Consider the following 20,086-nt stretch of genomic DNA (forward strand, 5'->3'; position numbering starts at 1 on the left):
TTTGTTTCAAATGTGCTAGCTTTCCCTGTCGTCCCCTTAAATCACATTATTTCATAAAGAGTAAAAAGAAACATAATTTGGAGCAGCAGCGAGCTGAGCCCAAGTTAATAGTTTGAATTGCGATCCATCTGTTCAGCTGCATGGCCTGATGGATGAGCTGAACCCGTTTTTCACAATTTGTTTTAAGCTGGTAAGAACCATCTCTCCTGGCTCTGGTCCAGACTGGCTGTGGAGAAAAACTTTTTATCTGGACATCCATGTCCAGAGGGTGGGTTTGAGTCAGACATCCCTAGATGCCAGGCTACCTCTTCCACCAGCAAGTTGCTACTTTTTGAAAGGTTAAATTGTTCTCTGGACTTGAACATTGTTGTTGAAAATTAAAGAGGGGGGGGGAAACCCCAACATGCACGCGCACAGAGAGGATGACATTTGCAAACGTGATTATGCAGGACCTGCTTTAAATCGGCTTATTGCTGTTTCATGATGGCAAGCAGGCAGTCACAGAAGCCAGGGTGATTGGCCTCGCCATGTGCGCACGCTGCTGGTAACTCAATAACCAATGAACACCCACCGTGGTCTCCAGACCTGGAGCCTTTGATGTAGCAACAAACAAGATAGATTGCTGTAATTTATCAGGCCCCTGGAGGGCTGTGCTGGTAATGTGCCATGAGCCCAAGGGCCAGCCATCCATAATCTGTGTAAAAATACAGCAGATCGCAGTAGCCGTGCTGTGGGATTGTCTTTGTTCCATGTTGCACGAGTTTGCGTGTGTACAACGCGCGCTACTGGGTCTTGATTTCCAGCAGCCAGGGGCGGTAAGTCTTAGTGTAATATGCCCACTCCCTCCATTAACTTTAATTGGTTTTGTTATGTACTAAATATACTCCTTCCAAATAGACTTGGGAAGGCAGCGCCGGAAACGTGGTACTTCCCCGTATGCCTTTACAAGCGTAACAGAGAGACTGGAGAAGGCACGCTGGGTTTGGGGGAAAAAGAATGGGATTTTGTACCAGCTGAAGCCTCCGGCAGGTTTGCTGATGGAGGACGAGCGCTTGCGGCATTGCAGTTGGGTGGCCCGGAAGCCCGAGGAGAGGGAGCATAGCCTCCTGGCTTGCAGGTGGGCCTCTCTCCGGGTGGAAGACAGTCCTGGCTGGGCTGTGCCAGGACAAGAGGGAGTCGCTGCCGAACCGGGGAGCCCCAGCAGCGGCTGCCCGTGTGCAGCAGGGTGCTGCAGAGCGGCCGCGTGCCACCTCCCAGTGCCCTCCGGCAGCAACCCGTGCCTGGGGTCACGGGGTGGTGGGGTTGGAAAATAAGAGTAGCACTGAAAACAAAGCCCTGTCAGCCGGAGTTTTTGGCTTGTTGCTGTGTGGTGCAGTACCTTTTCATGCCTGGACCCTTATTGCTACCAAAGAAGGGTTTTATGTTACCTCAGCACTGCTTTTTTCATGGGGCGTTTTAAAAAAACACTTCCCTTGAGTCAGCAAGAAAGCAGCAATGTGGCCGGGGGGGTGTTGTGCCAGACCCCGATGTGCCAGCTTTAAAATGGGGTGTGAGGGCTTGCCTTGCCGAGCGCGGCCACAGAAGGGGTAGGACGGGTACGTCTTGGGGGGGAGGTGGGGGCTGCCTGTCAGGAAGTAACGCTGGGCTCCTTTCCTCCCACAGGCATGGCCTTGGCCCAGCGGCAAGTGGCGGTGCAGGAAGGACCCCTCTACCGCACGGAGGGGTCCCACATCACGCTGTGGTGCAAGGTGAGCGGCTACCAGGGCCCGGCGGAGCAGAACTTCCAGTGGTCCATCTACCTGCCCTCGGCCCCCGAGCGGGAGGTGCAGATCGTCAGCACCGTCGACCCCTCCTTCCCCTACGCCATCTACACCCAGCGTGTGCGCAGCCGGGGGATCTACGTGGAGCGGGTGCAGGGGGACGCTGTCCTGCTGCACATCACCGAGCTGCAGGACCGGGACGCCGGGGAGTACGAGTGCCACACGCCCAACACCGATGAGAGGTACTTTGGGAGTTACAGCGCCAAGATGAACCTCGTGGGTAAGCTGTCCTGCTAACGGCGTGGCTGGGGCAACGGGGTGTCTCCCAGCCAGCGTGCGGCACAAACCCACAAGCCCCCCGTGTGCAATGTAGTCCACGTAAGCTGTCAGAAAAAACACCAGTGAGGGAGAACAGGAGCAGAGAGCGGGCGGCATGGTGGTGTGAATGGCAGGAAATCAGCATATAGAGACATAGGAGATACCAAGCTTTCCCTAGTAATAAGAGAGAAGGACCCTTACAAAGAAGAGACGCCAGGCAGCATAGCTGGGCAGAGGAACTTTTGAAGCTGTGGCTGAAAGCAAGAGGGATGTGGAACTGATTTATGCAGAGAGAAGGGGGTAGGGAGGCTGCTCCAGATGGCACAAACTGCAGAGGAGAGAGCTGTGTGCCAAAGGTGGTGAAATAGCGGAGTGGGGAATAGAGGAGTGATAACGAGCGTCACAAAGGGAACAGGAGAGACGGTCCTCTTCAGGCTCGTAACAGAGGGCAGTGCTGAATGCGTCCTGAAACCAGCACACCGATCAAATTGAGCTGTCTGTAGATGAATGTGGGGGAGTTGGTTTGGTGGGTTTTTTTTGTCTGCATTAGAAAAATCGAAAACAGGTTCTTTGAAATCTGGAGTATTTCCACGGCACCTCTCTGACTGGCTGATTTGACCTTTTCAAGCTTCAGCTTGCTTTCTGTATCTCAAAATGGGATTGGATTTGAAGACTTTAACTTGGCTAATGGCAGTCAAATAGCTTCCGTCAAACTCTTTGGCTGAAGGACTCCTAAAAGAGCTCCTCCACAGCAGAAACACCCCTCTAGCAAATTCAAGCCTACAGACAGCAGGCTTGCTTTTCTTAGGAGAAGTTTGTGAGCCTGCAGGTCTCTGGTTTGGAAACCACTTCGGCATTATCCAGACGTGCTAGCCAGTCAGGGTGTTGCTGTTTCAGGCCGTGTTGACACGGGAAACCCATTGTGAAAGGAGCTGAGGTGTGGATTTAAATCACAATAGCCCTCCTCTGGGTTGTGCTTCTTGCCTCCAGCTTGTGTGCACCTTGGCTCCTTCCCTTCAGAGGTACCAGCCCAGCCAATTTCCCAGGTGAAGCCCCACGGCCTGGGTGCAGCTGCTCATTTAGGTGCCTGCTTTCCCATCTGATGTCCATGAGCAGTTGGGAGGTAGATGCCTGAATAATTTTTTCTATTTTTTTTGTAGTTCCGTGATTTGCTTCAGGTGTCCCAAGTTTGCGGTTCCCCCTTTAGTTTAAACATGACTGAGTCAGTGCTGCTGCTGTAAAGTCACTTCAGGGAGTGAAGCCCATTGAAAACCAACACCCAGTGAAAAAAGTGCCTGGGGGCAGGGTGGAGTTGTGGCAGTCGGAGTTTTCAGCTGGGTCACTCTGCCAGAGAGCTGCACCCTGTGGAAACCAGTCCCCGAGCTGGGATCCTTACAGGAGAGCCGTTAGAGCAAGTGAGAGTACCTGCGTTAGCCACTGGTATGGGATGCAGCACCACGGGATGGGGATGCAGGCGAACGTACCCAGCATGTCCGATGGCTGGGCGGCAGGGAGCTTCTCTGCCACTCTTCCCAGGGGCTGGGGAGCCAGTGCCCTCCTTGTTTTAACTGTAGTTCAGCAGCTGCTTGGGTGGCCAGCCTGGGGCTTGCTGGGTGAGATGCTTTTGCTCTGTCCCACCCTTGCCACTGGTACAAGGCATGTAAGATTTGGGACTCCATAGGCACCCATGAATAGTGCTTTGAGGACATTGGCTTTGGGGCTTACGTGTGTCCAGGATGCTCAAGAAGATTGATCTAAAGTAACTTCTAGTGGATTAGTTAAATCACGTTATGCTCCTTCATGGATGCTTGCACTCAGGATTTGGGGCCCTAATTTGGTTTAGCTTAATTCACTTCTGAAAAGTCACTTGCGAAGTGACTTAGGATCACTTGCATTTTGAGTGCGTGTATCTACGTAGGTGTTTTCTGTGGTTTAACCAAACTCTGACAGAAACTGAATTTTCCAGAGTGCCCCCTGTGATGACCTGTAGACAACAAGCCCTTACAGAGGGCCTCCCCTCTGTCTCCCGTTCATGTGAACCAGTGCTGACTTCAGCCCCGTTGGACCCTGAAGTGCTGCTGGGTAAATGGGCTCCTCTCTGCAGGGCTGGGTAGAACATGCACCCTTTTTGGTTTTGCCTGTCATTTTAGCTCTCAGCTACACGTCATGGGTTTTCAGGCCAGCTTTGTTGCTGCTGACAACATGCAAGAAGAGGTACACGGGACCTAAATGAGAGTTACTGTTCTCATTTTCTCAGAAACAGAACCAAACCTTTTTTTTTTTCTTTCATCCAGTTATAAATTTTTAATTGACTCATTAGATTGAGTGGCTCTTTTTTGGCAGCAACAAAGCCTGGAGGGAGGCAGGTTTGTTAGCATCTCTATTCTCTCTGTTTTGTGTGAAATGGATGGGTTTGGAGAAGTGTTGATCTTAGACTTGCTGCTCTGGGAGCTTTGAATTGTTGTGTCCTGTGGTTTGAGGGAAGATCTGAAGGAAGAGTCTCCCCTTTTCACCCAGGTGATACAGCCCTGTGATGGGGGAGCTTGATGGGACACTGGTGCAGCAGCATATGGGGCTGCTGTCTGCACTGGGACATCTCAGCTTGCAGCAGAGAAGCTGGGATGTGTCTTTGCTCCTGCTATCTGAGCAGGATTGAGGGCTATGTATCCAGGGCCCTGCAGCTGCTAAAAAATAGTCTTGTCAGCTTCAAAGATGTGCTGCTTGGATTTGAAAGTACACTTCTATACACCTTATGAACAGCAAGCACGGTTGGTTGTCCCTCTCCCATTTTTGGTGTCTCCACTTGAAGTTCCTTTTCGTTCATTGAGATCTTGGCCAGGATCTAGTACCACTTTGAGGACCTGATGTCTCTGATAGCCTGGAGTAAGAAGCGCTCCCCAGGCACTTTGTGGGACTCTTACCTGAATTTGAGCGTGCAGCACAAGTGCTAATCTCACTGAAGCTAGGAATGAGGCCAGTAATATGGTTCAAGGGCCTTCTGCCATGGAGAAATGTGTATCAAGGCTTAACCTTTTTCACCAGTCTTCGAGTTCCTTCAGTTGCTTCAAAAATAAGTCTTTCTGTATCTTGCTATTCCTTGTCTCCTCCTGAGCTACATCACTGGGAAGAAAGGAGTTATACCAGGGCTGCGACGTGTTAGGAGGACGAATTTAGGACACCTCAGACTGAGTTGCAGGTGCTGAGGGAGGTGGCAAAAAAAAAAAAAAAAAGTGCAGCTCTTTAGGATGTTGTGGAAGTGCAGCCTTGTGGTTGATTTATGAGAAAAGGATTAGGCCACGTACAAAGTCTCTAACTCCATAGTTTGCCTTCAGAGTTCAGTTCCCCGAGGCTGACATGAAATTGCTGAGGCTAGTTCATGCTCTTTTACTCAAGGTGTGGGGGAAGGATTTTTAGAAGATCATGTGAGTGGCCTGCCACTCATCTAACACCAGGCATGTTGCCTGAGGTAGATGTTGAGGCAGTATTTGCCATCAGAGGACAGAGAGGGACAAATCTGGAGAGCAACCCATCTTTGTTTAAATTAAGTGCGTCCTTCTCTAAGTTGACAGAGAGCCTAGATGTTAGACTTCGGCTAGGCAGCTGGTGTTGAGTGAAGTGAATTCTTCCAGTAGTGGCTGAAGACTTGGCTGCTTTTGGAAACTTCCTCTGTGGCACTCCTAAGCAACTGATGGAAATTCTGGCTTTGTGGTTTAATTGGGAAGACACTTGGGCATACTGAAGAGGGGAGTACAAAACTGGATTGATTAAATAGGATATCTGGGGACCATGCACACCTGACTGGCAATTGTATCAGGGTCCTGGCCTGCTTGTTGCTGGCTGTGAGAAGTATCTGGGCTGTTCCTATGCTTTTTGAAGAAGTTAAGGACAGCAAAGAATTTGCAGGTGAAGGAAAGCAGCATCCCAGTAACATGGCATCACCACTGGCAGGACAGCAGTAGTTTGAAGATTGTCATTAGAATTATCACTTGTCTTAATAACTCTTGAAATATGGGCAGGAGAGATTTCTGTGCAGTAATTTAAGTGGTGAAGCTGCAGGGGCGCTGTGCAATCTGAGATGCTGGTTTGCGCTTCTCATCTTATGTTGATGGGTAAATAAACTTGTGTTTTGCTGTGGGGTAGAAGTGAGCACATGGCAGTTACTTCAGAGTGCATGAGTCACTGCAAATTTGTACTCCACTATATCTCTGCAATGAGTTGTTTGTGTGCCTGTACCCTTACTTAGATAACAGCCAAGAGGCCCAGGTCTAACCTCTTCAGAAGCTTCAGACTTTTATCTCGGTGGTTTTTTTATCTGTGCTCCCAAAAACATTGAGCTCTTTTTCAGAGTAAGCGGTTTGAGGGAAGAAATCGAGCTTTGAGGTTTTTCTTAAAGAGGTAGTGATGGAGCAAGAGAAAAGGTTTCAAAGCACTTGAGGAGGTGACAGCTCTTGTACTCTTTATTTTGGGGGAAGCAGCTGTACAGCATCAATCCTAAACAAGTTAAAGCAAAAAGATGAAAGGGGTTTGGACGGGAGGAGAGACCGCAACCTCCATGGTACCGCAGAGTGGGAAGGAGCAATTTTGGTGCAGACTCGGGAAACAAGCAGCACTCAAGACACGGCTGTCTTGGTGGCAGGCAGGAGCTGCTGTGGAGCTGACACTGCCTGCAGGGATGGTCACTGGCATCTCCTTCCTGCCAGGCTTAGGTGAAACGGGGGCAGAAAGGATTTGTGCTAACTAGGTGCTATTCAGTGGCTCCCCTGTCCGCCCTCTCAGCCTGGCTACATTTCTGTTCTCTGCTATTTCTCGCTGGTCTCACCCTGCCTGTGTAGGCTGGTGCCTTGATCTCTGCCCTGTTCCCCTGGGTCCTGCCTGGCTGTGACAGCTCCCAGGGGCTAGGTGTGGTTTTTTGGCTGTCAGCCCCATTGTGGTGAAGTTTCAGCATCGTGCCAGGCTTGGGAGTGGTGGTGGGCAAGGGCACTGGTGGGATGAAGAGCCAGCTGCCTCTCTGCCTGAGGTTAGTCTGGCTGCAGCTGTGCTCAGTGGGGTCCCGTCTCCAAACACTGAGCTGCCTGCGTCACTTGCAGCTCTCTGCAGACCAGAACTCAGTCCACAGGTACTTCAGCCACGCCTTTAGGTGTGTGTCTTGTAGGGGTCCTCTGTGCTCTTGAACTGTGGCACGTAACTGCATGGCCAGCTGCAAGCCCGTGCCTGGGACGAGAAGGATAGATGTAGGGCGTATCTGAGAGGATTTGGTGGCACAGGAGGTGGAAGAAAGACTTATGCAGCCCAGACACTTAGGACTGGAAGGGAGGGAGCTGCATGTGTCTCACACAAGCATTCAAGAGAAGAAAGCAGGTCTCTCTTGTTGAACTTTCAACCAAAAATCTCCAGAATCACTCTGTGGAGAGCTAAAGGATATGTAGCAAGCAAGAAAGAAAAAAAAGAACTTTCATTAACCTGTACCAGCTGCCGCTGCTTGTTGCCAGCAGCTTTCCCTCTTCTTCAGGTGCTGCCATACGTGATCTGTCTGCACACAGAGCAGGAGAAAGTCATGTTGCGGGTTTACCATGTTTGGGAGAGCACCGTCTGCTCCTGGGGACCTGGGGGGACTCAGGGCATGAGCAGTCACTTCTGCTCACGTGGGGCACATGGACCTTGGTGGCTGCTAGATTATTCTAGCTGTCAACTGGGCTGAAGGTGGCTTTGCTTGAGGGAGGTGTCGAAGAGAGAGATGGCAGTCTTGCAGACAAGGATCTACTGGTTTTGATAGAAGTCTTTGGGGGCTCTTCTTTCTATGCTCCCTTTTTCTTCTCCTCCTGAGAGACAGAGGAAAGTGTTTGTCACCGTACACAAGCAAGCAGCTCCTGTCCTGGGGAGGCCAGACTTCTTGCAGATGAGCAACAACAGGCAAAAGTTGAAACAAGCAGTTCAGACTGCCTCAGGAGGTTGCACAGGCTCAGTCTCTGGAGGGTTTCAAGACCCAATAGGATCAAGCTCTGAGCAGCCTGGTCTGACCTTCTAGCTGACCCTGCTTAACCCTGTAGTTGCACTACAGACCCCCTGAGGTCCCTTCCACCCTGAATTGTCCTATGATCCCATGATGAACCACTTGGCTGCTGTGCAGTAGGAACCACTGTTAGGCAGCAGTTTGGAGGGAGGGTGTTTAAGGAAAGGTGTAAAATAGTATATAGTGGTGATTTCAGTGCTAAACAATGGCATAACATTGGTGATCTCAACCAGGTACAACCTATTGTACATCCCCAAATTCTTTTTTTCTGGCATAGTATTTGCATTTCGTATGTTTCTTGTTTCTTTAGAGAGGTTGCAGGAGTTTGTCTCTATTGCTCTGCTCCGGTGTACAAAGGTAGAACTTGGAGATCCTAAGCACAGATGTCCTAATCTCTCTGAGGCCATCTCAGCAGCTTTGCTACATCCGTGAAGCAAGTGTATGCTTTATTTGGCCAAGCCATCAGTTAACCAAAGTGAGTTCTAGGACTGGTGTTGTTGAAATTCCTGCTTTGTGAGTTACATTCATCTTTGCCTGTTTGGGCTGTGCTTGTTGCAGTAATTAGCTCCCCAGAGGATTAAAATGTCCTTCACTTTCAAATTACCCTTTAGCTGACATTAAAAAGAAAAAAAAAAAAGAAAAAAATTTTAAAAAATCAAATACTTTCTCCTAGGTGGTCCTTTGCAGCTAGACACAGGGTAGTTTGTTCTTACTGTCCTCCTTTACATGCCTAAATCTCTCTGTAGTAGCCTTGAAAAAAATTTGACCTATGCTGCTCTGCTTTTTCTTTCTGTTCCTGCTATGGATGGAAAGGGAATGTTTGCCTGTTAACAGGGGAGGAATGAGGAGGGGTAAACATATTTACCTCTGGCAGTTCCTATGGGCACAGCCTGGGGAATTGCACCAGCAAACCAGAGTACCCGGTTTCTGATGCTGCGGAGCAGTGGGGGGCTGCGGGCATCGGGTTCTATCACGCTGCTGACTTGCTGCGTGTCCCTGGGTATGGCGCTCTCCATCTCCCTCACCGTTTTCCAGCTGGTAAAATTAGGGATAATAGCATACAAGCCTTTCACAAAGTCTAAGCTAAATAATTGTGAAGTGCTTTGAGCTCCTCAGATAGCAGGAGTTAGAAACAAAGGCTTATGTTTCAGCTTTGCCGGGTAATGATGCTGAATAGGATTCATCTCCAGTCCTGCTTGGTCATTTCTGATGTCTTGAAAGTATAGCTGCTTAAGCTCACCCAATTTTGCCCTTGCAGAAGCCGTGAGGCTCAGAGGTACTGCCAGACTGAGCGGGCTGGTGGTCCGCAGTGCCACGGGCAGGTGTGTGGGAGCCGGGGGCAGGCAACCCTGCAGCCGGCGGCTCTGGGGCTGGCAGGAGGGGCTGCTTCCTTACAGCCTGCTGTGGCACGGGCGAGCGTGAAGCCAGTCCATAGGCTCCATGCCCCTTCCAGATTTAAAACTCCTGCTGGTTAGAGGAAGGCAGGCACTAAGACCTGTTTAAATTATAACAGATCGCTGTACCTGTCCTCGCATTGCTAGGTGAGGTTCACTCATTATTTTGTGTATCTTTATCTCATCCCCTGCTACTATATTTTCCTGCAAAACACTTCCAATTACTCCTGTTTTGTTGCAGTACGCCATCTCCTATTCTTTCCTGTTGGAATTGCTTGCCTAATTTTTAATTTCTTATTGTTGTATTACGTGACATCACTTCTTCACCTCTATCTGCGCAGGAGAAATGGAACAAATTTTAGGCAGACCATGCCTGAAAAGGTGGATAATCTATTGTATCCACTCTCTCTGTTCTTTGCTGTTGTTTTTTTTCTTCCCTCGCCTTCCTGCCCTGTCCGTCAAAACCACGGGCAGCTTGCTGGTGTGACATGTTTTGTGGGGAGGGCTCTCAGTTGTGGAACTGATTCTTTTTTGGCCTGGTCCACCTACCTGTTTCTCAAAAACCTGGTATTAGACACATTTGGGGCACATCACTGTATTCTGTATGTTTTTCCTACATTGACTCTTTTGAGGTAGAGTTACTTCTAAAAATTTAGCTAGCCTGTGGAGAAGATTTACAAGAATACGTGTCCTTATTTTATGCATGTCTGTACACTTGTACCTATGCATTGTAAGAAAAATTTTATTCTAAAATGCATTTCTAAAAATGTAAATGAATACAGCCTCAGGCAATTGCACAGCCCTCTGCTCGCAAATCTAGGCTGGTCTTTAAAATGAGCCTTCTCGCTTCCAGACTTTCTATGTCTCTTACTTCTCAGGAAGGGAGGCGCAGAAGCCTGACTTGTCTTCAGACTGTAAAGAGCTGCAGTGTTTTGCTTGGGTAGGTTTTTGTGCAGCACTGAGCCTGAATAGTAAAATCAGACCAGTCAGTTAAAATGATCTTTGAAAACTAAAGCAGTTTATCCTGCAAAAGCCTCTTTTCTGAAGGCTCGGAGTCTTGCCCTCTAGTCTGCTCTCGCTGGCTCCAGCCATGCTTGGCTCCAGTCGGGCGTCTCTCAGGTTGATGGGACTGCAGCACTCGCTCTTCTGCTGAGCCCTTTGCCTCTTTGGTGTCAGTGAGGCTGGAGGCTGCAAGGCTTGGGGTCCTCTGCTGCCCTGAAAGGAGTCACTGCAAAAGCAACACTCTGCTCAGAACACATGCCCCTTTTGCTTGTGCTGCCAGCTCTTCTCATATGCTTTGCCAGTTCCTGGTAAAATGAGGTATTTGGTAATCCTCAATGTCTTACTGATTTATAGGATGCCTCCCAGTCTGTCCCTCTGAGAAGAGCGATCGGTGGTATAGGCTGTTTGTGTATATTGCCATAATGTCTAGGTGTTACGTGCAAAGGTTTTAAACTAGGATAGAAAAATCTTTAGCTAGAGATCCTGGTGCATTTGAAGGCCAGCTCTACGACAGGTGGGTTACTTGGGACCCTAGGTTCGTATCTCCATCCTGTTCAAGAAAGTGAACTGAGCATGTGAGGGAGCTCTTTCAAGTCAAGCTCTGCTTGCTAATCATGGGCAACAAAAGGTCTTCTGGTGTTAGAAAGAGTCTGGTGCCACCTTCCATCCTGAATTTAACATTTCCTCCCAATGTGCTCTGGGCAGCCCCCCGTCTCTCTTTTTTCGCCCAGATGATGGCTTTTTCACTAAGTGCACAACTGAGAGAAGCTCTGGCAGATGAAAAAAAATACAGAGCACAAAAGGAGAGCCAGAAGGAGCTGGGCTGGGTCGGGCGAGCAGGTGGTGGAGCCAGCAGGCTGTATTATGGGATGGGCAGAGCCTGGTACCTGCCTCCTACCTCCTGCGTGCTCGGCAGCTTTCCAGGGGCTGCCTCTGGTCTTATCAACCGCCTCGCTGGAGGGTGGCTGAGGGGCACCCATCTCTTCCCACCTGTGCCTCCCCGCTTGTGACGGGTACCGTCAGGACTGAGTGGCCCGCACAGCCTGGTGACTCTGTGGCACGGGGACCTGCTCCTGGACTCACCAGCAGAGCCTGTTGGCATTTCTGGCAGCTTTGCCAGAATACCGGGTGGTGGGGGAGAGGCACGAAGTGTGCAGGTTTCTCTGTTTCTCTGCCTCCAAACAGTCTCTCAGCGTTAAATGGGGAAAGCGATAACTGTGAGCGCAGCTGGTAACATATGGCACCCGTCCCCTGCCTTAGCAATTGCTCAGTGAACTCTGAAAGTGTAATACAGTCCCTGTGGCTCCAGCCAGCTGCAGTGCTGAGAAATCCTGCAATGGAGCAGCCGTTATTCGATTACCAGCAAAAATTTCACATTCTACCTTGCCTATTTTTCCTGCTGCCTCCCTGGGGAGGTTTTTGCTGTGCTTACTCCTTCCTCCCACTCCTCTTTTTTTTTTTTTTTTTTTTTTTTTTTTTTTTTTTTTTTTTTTAAATTTCTTTTCCCTGGAGGACTGCTTTATTTGTTCCTTAGTTACAGCCCCTTAGACTTGGTTGCTCTGCATTTCTGTTGGTCTGCTGCCCTGAGAGGCAGGGCCAGCTGTTTCTGCCGTTGATGCTGATGCTTTTCTTGGGTCATCTTGGAGAACAAGTAGGTCTGGTGGTGAACGATTGAGTCCCCGTGTAGCAGAGGGGAAGCGTAGTGCCCATTGCTGAGCTAATCTGCTTCTGTGCCACAAAGCTGCGTGCTCATTGTGGTGTGGATGCGCATCTTTTTGTTGAAGAATTACAAAACAAAGTCAAACTTTATTTGGGGGCCAGTGCTCAGGCAAACTGCAGAGCAGCAGCAAACCTAGAAGCCCCTGGCAACATTACCAATCATACGTCAGATCCTTTTTGTCCTATCAGATAGGATAGCACAAAAGTTGAAAGCCCACTGCTGCCATCCGACCCCTGGGAGGGCTCAGAAGCATAAGTGGGTCCCCTCTGATCTGGGCTCCTTATCTGCTAATTTAGAGATGTTGCTATTGAGCATCCTGGGGGGGATTTCTTTCTGGTTTAAAGCATCAGATGGTCTCTGTTCTGCTTCTGCTGCCTGCTGGGGGGGGGCAGGGAAAGGAGAGCAATCCTTTGGTGCTCCAGAGGTAGGCTTTGGGTCCCAAGGCAGCCTATCCCTCCTCCTCCTCCAGCCCAAAGCCCTGGCAGGACTGGCCTTTCCCCCTTCCTCCAGCTCCTGCCAGGCAGTACAGGGTTTTGCTTCATGTGCTGAGAAAGAAGCCTGACCTGTACTGGGACAGAGCTGCCCCTCAGTAGGGAGAAGCTGAGAGGAGAAATTTTCCATCTTGATTCTGTGGCTGCCCTATTGGTTTAGCCCTATAACAGTTTTACAATCTTTATCTGATATAGGTTTAAGAGGATTTCCCTGGGCGCAGTGGGATTATTATAAGTCAGAGAGCAGTCTCCAGCTGATATTCCTTTGGCAAGTATTTATTTTAAGTGGGTTTAACAGTATTTAATTTTTTTTTTTTTTTGCATGGGTTATAAGTAAATTGTTTATGTTATCAGAGAAGTAGAGCCTGGATAAAATGAAGAAATGTATTACTGCTTTCTGGGCTGGGGGTGGTGGAAGGAAAGCAGCAGCTGGAGGTGGGGAGGAAAGAAGATAAAATAGTAATGTTGAGGGAAACATAACATTATTCCACGCAGTACTGATTAGTAATACTGCCAAACAGCTGTTTATAGATAGGAGATGTAATGGGAAGGAGAGCTGCAAGGAACGTGAGAGTGCTGCAGGCAGTGCTGGCTCATTATTTGGGGAGGGGGTGGCTTCTACCAGCCATGTATCTGCCCCCTGGGGCTACCAGAGGCTGTGCTGGGGCAGCCTCTAGGAGCATGGGGGGCTGGGGGTGCCCCATGCACCCTCTCCAGCCCTTGTGGGATGGTGCTCAGTTGGGTTTACACTAAGGCGTTCCCTCCAATTTAAGGTTTTCATGCCACCTTCAGAAAAGAAGAGCAGTGGCAACCCTTGGCATTGGGAAAGCTGTGCTTGTAGGAGAAAAGTCTCCTTCCGAGCCATGTGCAGGCTATTCCTTTATCCTCTCCCTCCCTCCAGCAGGCTTTATTGACGGCAAACAGCTCTGGGGCTGGATGTGTGTGCACACATCCAGAAGTCGTACTGGCTTAGCGAGAGCCGCCTTCTGGCTGCCCGCGTCCAGACAGCGTCCGCAGTCCTTGGAGTATTTCAGAGGATGCTAATGGGTTGGGATTAGCCGCCCCACTTGCCCTTGCCATCAACAAGAGACCTTTCTAGAGAGCCTACAAAGAAGAGCAAAGCCTGAGCTAGCCAGGCTAACCTGAACAAAGGCACTTTTGAATGCAGAGAAAAGTGTGATTTTACCCTCTGGCCCTACGGAGGCAAGAGGTGGGGCTGCTCTGCTCCCCATTTAAAATCTGAATGAGCCTCTGCCTTAAGGGATCGTCCTTTGCTGAGTTGGTACTAAATGGGCTAGATGCCCATCAGTGTCCCTGCTCTGTCCTGCTCCGGTTCCCTGACGCTGTGTTTCAAGATAATGCACCCTTTAGGGCTTTATTCCTTACTGTGTACTAGTTATCATTTTAACCTAGGGCTCTGCAAAGAAATGTTGTAGCTAGGGATGCCTGCCTTGGGAGAGTGTGTCACGGCGGGCAGGGTTTTCTGGACAGTGATGCCTCTGTCCTAGGCACGATGTGCTCTGAGCACTTAATTTTCTCAGACCCTGTCATTCTTCATTTTTAGCTACCTATTCAAGAGAGCAAGATTTTTTATAAAGCCGTTCCTTACCAAAAGCATTTCACAACTGTAACTTGTAATGCCAACTTATTGAGGGTGAGAACATTTAAAGAGACCAGGTTTTTATGGCATTGTGCTGCTGCATGGAAACTAAGAGATCGCAAAGCAGCAGGTTACTTATCAGAGGGTTAATGTGAGGCTCTTGAGCCTTGTCGGCTGAAGAATTGCATCAGCGTGCCACAGATGACCACAGGCGCTCTGGCAGTCTGTTGTCACCTTTTGAGCTCTCTCAGGTGTACCGATGCCACCTGTCCGCAGATAGGACTCCTTGCAAAACTGCAGGTGATGGTCATGCACAACGGATGGCCCACCTGGCACTGCGGCTGGAGGTGGGAGCGCTGGCACAGGAATGCTAACCTACAGGGAAGGAAAAGCTGGTGGAGAGGTGGGGTTGCCAGAGGCATGGGCCGTTCATTTGGAGAGACTCTGTGCTTCGGAGGAGCTCCCTGGCTGCGGGTGCTGGCCAGAAGGGCCATCCTGAGAGGGGCAGCCACTCTGGGACAGTGCAGAGATGCTCTACAGCCACAGGAATGCTTCCAGGCTCTTCCCTTCTGCAGCGATATCCTGGGCCAATGTGTCACTATTGAGGGATGCTGCTCAGGCCACACGTGTGCGGTGGCACTGCAGAGCTTATCTAATGAGTAAAGTTAGGAGCACTGCCCATCATCCAGAAAGCCCCGCTCAAGCTGTGCAGCAGCTGAAGCCACACGAGTGTCTGAGCGTATCCAGAGGACACGCTGGCTAGCACAGGTGGCCCTGGGGAATGAGCATTGCTTTGCATGAGGGGCTCCTGCCTCCGAGCTGGGTCCTGGGGTGTGGGGTAAGTTGAGCCGAAGATGGGGCCTTTTGGTTGCGGTGTGGTCAGGAGGAATCAAGGGGCTCCTGCCCTTGCTGGGGAAAGGGAAGGTTGTGGTCGTCCTAGTGCTGGACTAGGCAACATCAAGGGGAGCAAACAGAGAGGCATGCAAGGCAGAGAGTGAGTGGGCTGAGGGAGACTGGAGGTGAGGGAGTTAAAAACAAGGGGGGGGGGGAGAGAGCGAGCTGAAAATGGAGCAGTAAGGAAAGCAGGAACAGCAGCACTGGGAGGGCAAGAGGAGGAGGGAGGGTGAAAGTGGCAGGTGGGAACACCTTGGACAGGAGGTTTTGCGTCGTGAAGAGCAGCAGGGCGTGTAGGAGGGTGGCATCCCGGAGGTGCTGGAGCAGGGAGAGCTGCACGTGGGGATGACCGGTGAGGGAGTGTGTCTGGGGTGGAAGGAGCATCCTTGCTCCCTCCTGCAATAGGAGGAGGCCCCAAAGCTGCTGGAGACATGAGTCCCGGCCTCTCCAGCTGGCCTCCTTGTGCAGAGGCCTTGTGGGGGCTCTTCCCCCACCCTTCCCATGTATCCTTTGAGTGCCCTAGATGCTGTTTCAGGCTCTTCACTCCAGAGCAGGCAATGCGGTTTCAATTCTGTCTTCCATCAGGGCCACTGGGATGCAGTAATTACCTTTACGCTGCTGCCTCCTACCCTTTATTCCTCTCCCCTTGTGACTGGGAAGTCAGAGGCAGTGATGGTGCTTTGAGGAGCTCCTTCTGAAGTGACTTTGTGAGTCATAGGGGCTGGCAAGCGGTGGGGAAGGAGATGCTGGTGCCCAGCAGTCAGATCGTTTCGGCTCCCTTGTGTTTGTGGCCAGAGCAACGCATGCTGTGTGCACATCCTTGGAGACATGGGGCTTCTCAGATCTCATCTGTTTCAAGAGGCTCCTTCTGAGGGTCTGATGTGGATGGAGGGAAGAGGAGAGAAGGATACAGGACACCAGAGGCGTACTGGGCTGGGCAGCAGTGCAGTGGCTTTTGATCATGTCCATGGGGTCAGGCTTAGCCAGAGCCTGTTGCTGTAGATAAGTGCAGCGCCAGCTCAGAGTGCTGTATGGGTGCTGAGCAGCCCCGTGGCAGCAGTAGGATGAGTTTCTGTAGGCAGCCCTGTTGCAGACCATGGGTACAGGAAGATGAACTTGTCATCTCCTGTAGTATGTTCAGGCCACAGGATGCTCTGGTAGGGCTAACTGGATAACTGTTGACAGTTTGCACTAGTAAGATGTTTTAGATGACATGTGTGCCCCGGGAGCCACCCGAGAACCCTCCGCTCCTTGGACCTCTCCCCGAAAGGCTAGAAGGTGCTTTCCATTGCTGCTGAAGTGTAATGGGTTTGAGCCAGCCACCACAGTCCCAGTCCTGCTACTGGTCAACTGAACTGATGCCCAAAGGGCCACCCATCCTGTCCCTTATTATCTGCTGGTTGAAGTTGTCAAGACTGAAATGCAGATCCTCCTGTTGACTGCCAGGATGCAGCACTGCTGTTGAGTATTCAGGGACGCTGTCTGGAGCAGCAGGACAGCCAGCCTGCTGGTGAAACCTTTGTATGCCAGCCAGAGCAGACCCTGATTAAGCTTATGAAACCTGACAAGATCACAGCCCAAGGTGTTACTGCTGGAGGCTGCTTTACTGGGAACTGTGTTCCCACCGCACCAGCATGAACGTTAGGGATGTGTCGCTTGAAGCCGGTCATGGCACACATCTAGCCATTGAGTAGGGAGCACGTGAAAGTCTCTTACAGTTCTTAGCCTGCCAGCAGCATGCAGGAGGAGCCTCCTGCCAAAAGAGGCACTGGCTGCATCCGCCTGCAAATGAGGAGCAGCCTCTTGTTCTGTGATGGGTGATGCCCCATATCAGCTTTGAACAGGTGATCCCCTGAACAAGCAGACGCTGGCCAGGACACAGCTGCTCCACCTCTGCAGGTCCAGTGACCCCTCCAGCTTGGCTGGTGCGTGTCCCCCCCCAAAATAATCAGGCTCTGTGACCTGCAAAGGACATCCCCACAGCCCTGCTGCTCCATTAGTAGCCTGCGTCACTTTGACCCCAAGCGAGAAGCTGTTGCCCATTTGTCAGGGCATGGCAGTCGGTGCCTGAGGGTGCTGCGGGCTGCCTGCTGTACGTCTGGCAGCTGGCAGAGCAGGGGCTGGTGCACGGGGCCTTGTGGCCTGCTCACCATCAGCTAAAATAAACTCTAAAGCAATGCATCCCATGGTGCAACCTGAGTAGGAACCTACCTGGCTCACCACCTCTGCCGTAATAGCTATTGCAGGGATCTCCGTGCTGCTTGTTGTGGATCTGCATAAAATCAGAGGCTTAGATTTCCTAACAATCAGTATTTCTCATGCAGGCGCTGCCCTTGTTCCTGCTGCTCAGATTTGTGTTCGTCTGGGAGAAGCAGCAGCAGCTTCTTCAACAGACTAGCTCTTACGCCTTTGTTTCCTTCAGTCCCACAGGGTTAATCTCCTTCTTGGCACCTGATTATTTGCCGCTGCAGGGAATGCACATGGGTTTGCCGGATGCATGTTTGAAATTCTCATTTTGCTGGCTTTAATCCCCGTCTGGGAGCTGTGGTCAGGTCCCAGGGGCCAGGGGTGGATTAGTACCTGAGCCCCCACCGGGCTGGAACCTGCTCCTGAGCAGCTCTGTCGCCTCAGCCTCTCTCCATGGGTGGGTGGCTTTCAGGTATCTCCGAGGGAGGTACTGTAGTGCATGGACCACTTGCCAAACAATTATTAAGTGTTTTGTGTTCCCTGTGAGGCCGGTGAGCATCGGTATTGCCGGCTTAGCAGCAGGCCAGCTGAGAGACAGGGATGAGGGCTCCCAGGGCTGCATGGTCAGGTGAGGGACAGCTCGCTGTCTCCTGCTCCTGCCATGAGCTCCTCTCCTCCACCTCTGAAACACAGCTGGCACAAACATTGCTATACCCCTGTGAGCCACCAGCTTCTCTTCCCCTCCTGCAGCTCCAGCTCTTTGCCCAGTGCTTCTGCAGGAAGCAGTCCCCAAAACTTTTCAGGCCTGTTCTCCATGTTGCTGCCGTCTTCTGCCAGGACCCCTGGAGATGCCCACAATTGCCTTTTCAGCGTTCCTCTGCCACGCCATTGCATTGCTGCCTGGGCAGGCCTGTCACGCTGTCCCCTTCCCCTCTTCCAGCTCCCTTGCTGCTGTGGGGCAAGACCCTTCCCGGTGGAGTTCAGGGTGCTCTCTGTCCCCCCACCATACGTTACCCCTTCTCCCCCAGCCCCGTGGGAAGCAGGTCTGGTCTCCCTAGCTCCTGGCCCCCCAGTAAGTTATCCATTGGTTTTTAGGATGCTCGGTTTCCTCTTTTTTCATTCCCCCTCCCTCCAGGTGCTTTTGTCAGTGTGTAATTAGCTGGCACAGCACAGAGGCGTCGATCCCTGGGGTGTTCTCTCGCTGACATTAGCAGCAGACTGACATTAGCAGCAGACGGTGACTAAAACAAAGAGACAGCTCAGCGCGTGGTACACGCTCACTTTGTACGTCTCGTACTCCTCGCTGCTGTTGGGAGCTCAAAAGGGATCGCAGATGTGGAATAAACGGGAGCGCTTTGAACAAGTGGCACTGTAATCCCTCCCTGCCCCCGCCCCCCTACCCCCCTTTTTGCAGACATTAGTGTGATTAAAATTGCATGAGGCCACACACGGGTCTATTTTATTTTATTTATTTATTTCCTCCTGGTGAGAGACTGGTTTGAGGTCTGCCCTGTGGGAAAGCAGCCAGGGGGATGCTGGGGAATTCAGGGTGTTTTCAAAAACTTTCCCTCTGCAGAGTTTACAGCCTGCGGCTGTGGGGCTGGTTGTACTGGCGAGACCTGCTTTTCCTGCAGGACTCTAAATGTGAGCACCTTCTTCCCTGTGGAGCCTGACATGTTTGCTGGTGATGAATGGGTGTGCACCGGGCAGGTGGGGACCCCTTCCAGCACTGGTGTGGGGCAGCAGCATCTGGAAGGTTATGGTAGGCTTGCTGTAGCAAATCTTCACCCAGGGCTTTCCAGGTTACTGAGGGCATCTCCATGGCTGAGGGTGGGTGTAAACAGCCAGTTTAAGCCTAGGTGAGTGGGAATTAAATCAAAATATTGATAAAACAAAAATAGATATATTCTGTTTTCCTTTTCAGCCAGGTTTACGCACCCAGGTTGGCAAGAAGTGGTCTTCGCTACCATTTGCAGCAGCCTTCTGTCCCCTCTAGAAACAGGGAGACGACACAGAGTTAGGAGAGGACTTCGTACTCTAGTCCCATTCCACTCTGCAAACACAGTATTTTTGCTGATGCTGTGGCAGTGCTATGTCAAAACCATTATACTCCTTGATGGGCATTTATAGGACGGGCTCTGTCTTACTGCCTCACCCAGGGGCATGTACGATTCAGTTTTTGCATGTTTTCCCCTGTTTTGGAAAAGGAAAACGCTGTTTTCTTCCCTTCAGGGGGGCTTACTTTTAATGAAATGTTTGCAAAGTGCAGTGAGACTGTCCACCAAGGGCTCTGTTACACTCCAAGTGTGGTTTCTTTGTCTGCATCCTCACCATGCCCTCCTTGCGTGGTGTGCCAGGCTGGTGTGGGCCATGCTTTGCCCTCCTTGTGCCTCTGTGTTTTTGGCTGGGAGGAGCAGCGAAAGGGGCTGGCGACTCCTGCATGTGTTTATCCCAGAGCTGCATGCGGGTTTAATCTTTCTTCTTAGACGTCAGTGCGTGACACGGGGCTCTGGGGAGTTGGGCCGGGAGGAGCTGGCATCCTGGGTGCCAGCTGACTGCTCTGCCCTGAACTCCTCCATCTCGGCTGCTCTGCAGGCCGTCAGGTGGGGCTTGCAAGCCCGTGTGCTTTTGGGAAGGTGGAAATCTGGTGGGAGCCGTGCCTTGCCAGCAGGAGACGGCTTCCTTTCCTCCTCCCCTCCCTCGGGGGTGG

At 51.1% G+C, this 20,086-nt stretch overlaps 1 protein-coding gene across 5 annotated transcripts in view; it reads left to right on the forward strand.

Moving 5' to 3' along the window:
- IGSF3 (immunoglobulin superfamily member 3) overlaps nt 1-20,086 on the forward strand; it is a 101,544-nt gene that overhangs the window by 27,082 nt on the left and 54,376 nt on the right. For 2 of the 5 annotated variants that reach the window (XM_030020231.1, XM_030020229.2), the window contains exon 2: nt 1,663-2,040. In XM_030020231.1, the coding sequence (XP_029876091.1) occupies nt 1,663-2,040 (378 nt within the window). Of the gene's footprint in view, nt 1-1,661; nt 2,041-16,299; nt 16,308-19,205; nt 19,211-20,086 lie in introns of those variants that run through there. The other 3 variants (XM_030020232.1, XM_030020230.1, XM_030020233.2) reach the window with 3 other exon arrangements.

Source organism: Aquila chrysaetos, chromosome 7 (genome assembly GCF_900496995.4).
Source record: "Aquila chrysaetos chrysaetos chromosome 7, bAquChr1.4, whole genome shotgun sequence".
Taxonomy (NCBI): domain Eukaryota; kingdom Metazoa; phylum Chordata; class Aves; order Accipitriformes; family Accipitridae; genus Aquila; species Aquila chrysaetos.